The 6,122-nt window shown below is 28.8% G+C and overlaps 1 protein-coding gene across 2 annotated transcripts in view; it reads right to left on the bottom strand.

Annotated features, from left to right (window-relative positions):
* Positions 1-5,594: 5,594 nt before the first annotated feature.
* Positions 5,595-6,122, bottom strand: part of LOC148302824 (uncharacterized) — a 24,448-nt gene continuing 23,920 nt past the window's right edge. For both annotated transcript variants that reach the window (XM_088270991.1, XM_088270990.1), the window contains exon 4: positions 5,595-6,122. This exon is cut by the window's right edge and continues 218 nt beyond it. In XM_088270991.1, coding sequence (XP_088127117.1) covers positions 5,987-6,122 — 136 coding nt within the window. In that variant the 3' untranslated portion in view covers positions 5,595-5,986.

The raw sequence follows: 6,122 nt of genomic DNA, 5'->3' as shown, positions 1-6,122 counted from the left end.
GCGATGAAATTTTATCATTATTAAGTTTAAAAGCATTTGAAGAAAAATTACGTTAAATTCCATGTCTTCATTTTAAATTACTTATATATTAATAAATCTTACAAATGTTTTAAGCGATTTAGATATCATAAATTTTCCACCCAGGAGCATTAAACTTGTCGTTCTACATCTCCACTAACAAATTGTATTAACGTGTATAATGCGTCTTTTGATAACTCGACATTCTTGTCTTCTGATTAATGGCCTCAACATTATACATATATGTCACGGGTAATGCTAGAATACGATGTAAACTTAGGTTTTTCCTGGTTAACTTAGCACTACCCAACCCTGTTGGGTAATGTTCGAAAACTGACAAAAATAAATTGGAATTTGCAGTTTACCCGTGTATACCTAGGTCTACCCAACACTGATCGGGTAATGTTAGGTTAGGTTAGGTTATGTTTTTAAAATTTACCATACAATATGATCGGTATTTTTGGTGATGTTTTTTTTTTAATTAATAAAACGTATAAATTTAAATCTGTAAGTTTTCGAAACTGGTCGTATATATAAATAAAACTCATTATGTGGTACATTCAAGTGTTTAAATAAATAAAAAATATTTCGTTTAAATGTTCCTTTTCCCAGGCTACGTTTTTTTTATTAAACTCATCTCTCATTCTAAAAATAAGATACCTATTACACAGTCGCTTTATTATCCTGGTGCTTATGTTCAAATCAAAACCTTTAATTTATAATAAATTTAATTTATTATTGGTGTATCTTCCTATGGTACCGGAAGCACAAGATGATGGCGAGAGGATGATACAAACAGCAGTCCAATTACGAAGATTTATTATACAGTTTCATTTTATGAAGTACAGCAGATAGAAGCCAATGGTCGATTCCTATCTAGAGAATAATGCAATAGAAAAGTTCAGTGTTGAAGCCAAATCTTGGGAATAAAACATAGAGATGGGGTCTGAAAACACGATATTTAAACATTATTGAACTTATATTTTAACCATTTATTTTATTCATATTACTTTTTAGTGTGTCCAAATCTTTTATCACAATTCTGAGTTTCTCTACTTATTTATTTGTATACTATTTATTTTTATACTAGGGTTATTCATATTTACATTTTAACATAAATAAAGAAGAATATGAAATTTCATTAATTTATTCTCTAAAAATCTATCCATTTTTAATTTAAGTATCACTAAGTAAATACCACTATTTCTTAAAATCTATTGTTACACGTGTTTCGATGCAAACAGCATCATTTTCAAACACCGTATGTGGAACTTAGTCTATAAAATAGATTTTAAGAAATAGTGGTATTTACTAACTAAAACTTATATTCAAAAAAGAATACGGAAGTCTGGGTATTTACAAAGCTTACGATCTATCATAGGCTGGTTTAATTACTTTATGCACGTGTAACATTTACATTTTTACCCGTGGTTGACAACCGCATTGCTAAAATTTTCGGAACTTACATATATACAGGTATATACTATAATTGACACTTCTTTCATATATCAGATATCGGCTGCATCTATGGTTGAGTTAAGTAAGCTTTTTATTTAGCGAAACCCATATGAGTTGTTTGTGACATTTTCCCCTTATTTCACATACTAGTAGACGCCTGAAAATTTTCAATGTCAATATAATTCGTTGGAATGTCAATATAAATAACTCTAAAACGGGAAAACCAGATTTGTGAGCACAGACCACACTAAAATATTCTCTTGAATACCATATCCACATCACATGATATATCCTTTGGTTATTTAAAAACAAACGAAATAATTTGTTCTAAATTATATATTTATGAAGAATATTGAGGCTTCACTGTAAAGTTCAAATACTCATCTCCTAAAATTAGTGATTAAAAAATCAATATCTCAATTTCAAAGTTTCAGAAGATATTTAAAAAAGTTAGTCTTCTCGATTAGCCTTCCATAACACAGCTTGAAATGAGTTTCTACACCATTTTATAGACAAACTTTGTTCATATAAAATTTGTAAAGTAATTTGTGCTTAATTATCCATGGAACGATCGATAAGATTGTCGATGTTTTTCATTAATTAGGCAAATCGATCGTCACAGAGATTATTTAAATGATTGACGTTTGGAATTTTTCATTGACGGAGAATGATGTCGATTTATTTGAAGGGTTCTTTATTAATGGTGTTCTGTCTACATCGGCAAAGCTTTATGGTGGTTAAGTCAATTGACAAAATTTAAGAATAAATCTTATTATTAATGATCGTTTCAGAGAGTTAGTGTCATTAAATACTGAAATTATGTAGAAAAGAGCTATTTGTAATTGAATAACGGAAGTGGGTGGATTTGAAATAGATCGTATCATTTGTTTATATCATTTATGATTGCAAATAATTAATAAAAACACAACCACAATAAAAAATAAGGGAAGTCTTTTAAATAAACAGTAAAATAATGTGAACTTATGTTTGTACATAATAAGATAGGTGTGTAGCGTCTCGTGTTCAAGCCATTTCTCATCCTGCGTTAGAGGATGATATAATCTCTTTTGAAAATAGAAACCACTTTTCCCCTCACGCTGCTTTTCAACAACAACCCCTGTACACGTTAAATCCTTAGAGCTGCGTATGTATAATACATAAATGTATATTAACCAGTCTATTTTCCGAGGAGATTAGATAACAAAGGTACCCAAATCACCTAAACAACTACAGTCTTTTAAATTATCTTAATTCCTCCTTCCCTTACATATTAAAAACACCTTTGTCATGTTTCTAAAAATATTCTTTGTTTCCAACATTAAAATAAAAAAAAATCTTTTTCTTGTAATTATTGAAAATATTTCGTTAATTTAACGAATTAATATATATTATATGTAATTTTTGTTTTAAAAATGAGATATTATCATGTTTTATTATTAAATGTTTTTTATTGTTTCTTTATTATTAAAATGTCTTCATGTATTGAATTAAATAAACAAATTAAAAGGGTAACCATATGTGTGAAATTCTTTTAATTAAATTCAATATTAGAAGTTGATTTAGGAATATAAATTAATAAGAAGTCTTCTAGTAAAAGTTAACGTTAAAATGTGAGGTATTCAAAATTATTGATTTATTTTTCGAAGTTTTTTATGAAGTTTGAATAATTATTAAAAGAGTAAATATGAAAACGGTGAGATATTATTAAAAGAATTCAATTGATTACCAAAAAAGTTATCATTATCATGCAGATAATTTAAATTTTCAAAGAATGGTTTAATTAAAAATATAATTTTGGAGATTTTAGATAAATTTACAGTTTTTCACATCTAAAGTGTGTCCAAATCCTTTTCCACAATTCTAGGTTTCTCCACTCAGAAGCTATTTTTACATCTTTGACATCTCACCGTAGATGAAAAATCATATGGAAATCTGGGTATTTACAGCCTATGACCTGTCATAGGCTGGTTAAGTGATCACTGTACACACATGCAACATTCACCATTCTACCCATGATTGACAACCACACTACACAAATTTTTGAAACTCCTAATTACATTCGTCAATCTCATGACACAGTACATATGAGTTCACAACAGCCATCTATGTTGAATTAAGGAAACCTTTTATTTAGCAAAAACCCTTTTTGGTGAACATGTATTAGGACACACTCAAAATGTTGGATAAAAAAATATGTGTGATACTGATGCTGATAATGATTAAAACATGTATTGTTTATTAATTTGGCGTTTAATTTGTAGAACTCCATTTTAATATACGCATTAATTGTAAAATCAAACAGATTTTTTCAGTCTACTAAGTTGTATTTAATTGTTAAAAAACACATAAAAATCAATATTGTGACAATTGTTTCGCCTAGTTATGGCATTTTCAAACGAATATCATAACTGGGCGAAACATTCGCTGTGAAACAAAATCTGTGTTTGATTTTACAATTAATGCATAAATTGAAACACGTTTCAAGGTTTATTTTATGGAATACAGATATTTCAATTTTTCAATTTCAATTCAAACACTTATCCGCACCCCAATGGTGCATAGGGTACTGCATTATGTAAACACAGTGTTATCTTGATCGTTTACACGAAGGAAAGGTGATCAGCCCTCCGCTTCAGGTACCAGTCATGGGTAATATTGAATAAATATTAGAGTGAAAAAATCGCTTATATTTATTTAACCCCCCCTGGGAATCGAACCCGAGACCTCCAGAACGGTAGCTGAGCGTGCTGACCATTACACTACGGAGGCGGACATACAGATATTTACCAAGTAAAATATAAATTAATTTACGCATATCAACGATTGCAAATGAATTTTGAAAAGAAGTAGATAAATAATTAAATGCATTCATCTCGCAGTTCCGTATTGATCAGACGCAGTAAGAGCGTTTATGAATGTTTGAGATAAAACACATGTCTGGGTATTGTTTATATTGACAGAGTTTATAAAGGAAATAAATCATCGAATCTATTTTTCAACCAAAAAGTATATATCGTTAAAAATACTCATTTCAAAATTTTAAACATGTGTTTAATATGATCGTTAATTATATATTTTATGTTATTAAAACAAAACAACATAATTTGAGTGTTTAAATCTGTGTTCCTCTACTTAGAAATTATTTTTAGTAAGGAGTTTATAAAATTAAACAACTTTGTTTTTACCACTTTTTTATTAAAAGTACACTTTAACCTACCGGTTTCGACAAGAAGCTTGTCATCATCGGGGTTAATTAAATTCTAAAACATTAGAAACATTAAAATACTCAACGTTAATTACATTACATTACCTTACATTCCATTCCCTTTGGTAAGGGAATGTAATTAATTATGAGTATTTAAAATACTGTTTTAGAATTTTGTAAACCCTGATGATGAAAAGGTTCTTGTCGAAACCGGTTGGATAAGATGTATTTATAATGAAAAAGTGGTTAAAACAAAGTTGTTTAATTTGATAAAGTTTATAAAATGTGCCAAAGTATCTGCGAAAACATTCAAGAAAGGAGTTAGTTTATTTATTTAAAAAAAACTCTTTGTTTGAGAAGCCCAAATTTATGAATAAAGATTTTGACACACAAAATGTTGTGAACATGTTCTGTTGTTCAAAATTCTAAATGTCCTGAAGCCATTCGCTGATTGCTTTGAAATTTTGACACAACGTTGGAATTAAAAATATCTATATATTCATATTTAAATAATAGATGACAGGTTAAAAAAACTGACTTTTTAATAAGCTTTTTACGCGATGGCAGCGCCCTCTGTTGAAAGTAACAGCAACACACCCATACTAAACATTGCTCATTTTCAATGTTTTAGATTGCATTTATGTTTCTTTTTTTTTCATTGCTTTACAAGCATTGTGAAATATATATAAAATAATATGCTTTATATTTCCTTTTTTTCATTGACCCAGACTAAGGCACATCAACGCGTGGCTGGGGATAGATAATTAAAAGTAGTATAGCAATATTTTTTTTTATTAAAATCTTATTTTTGTAAATAAGTCGTAAATAAAAAGTACATGGTTTAATAAAAATGTTTCAGAAAACCATGTTGCGGTGCCCTTAAATTAAGATAACCGGAAATCAAAGAGGGAAAAACGTTTAAATCTTCAGTTTATTCATTATTTCATATTTTATTCATATGTATACATGAGAGAATCCCGAATAATAATAAGGAACGTTTATATTCCGCACGTGTGCTAATTAGTACAATATGTAAATTGTATTATATTACAAGTCCCATAGATGTTTAAATACACATATTTTAACCCCTAGTTATAGATCGAAGATATACTATTCCTAAAATCCTGGTGTTTGAAGTTTATGTGAACTCGTATCTTTTACATACCTATTTGGTAAAAGGTTTCTAATTAATTAAAATAACTTTGATAACAAGGGTTGGTACACATCATATTGATAATATAAGTTGAATAAATATATTATAACAGGGTAGATATAAATACATATAAAATGTTATTTGGAAAAAAATTAAGCTATGGAATAACATCTCCTGAATTCTTTAGTGGTGTTTGGATTCCTAGGGGTGGAAGTCTTCTCTTTTTGAGGCGGTGAAATGTTTATCGCCGTTTTCGGTGAAAGATTCTGAATCGGTGGAGTTTTCAGT

Source organism: Brachycentrus maculatus, unplaced genomic scaffold (genome assembly GCF_059751285.1).
Source record: "Brachycentrus maculatus isolate JH-2025_06_01 unplaced genomic scaffold, ASM5975128v1 h1tg000407l, whole genome shotgun sequence".
Taxonomy (NCBI): domain Eukaryota; kingdom Metazoa; phylum Arthropoda; class Insecta; order Trichoptera; family Brachycentridae; genus Brachycentrus; species Brachycentrus maculatus.
This window is presented reverse-complemented; position numbering and strand designations above follow the sequence as displayed.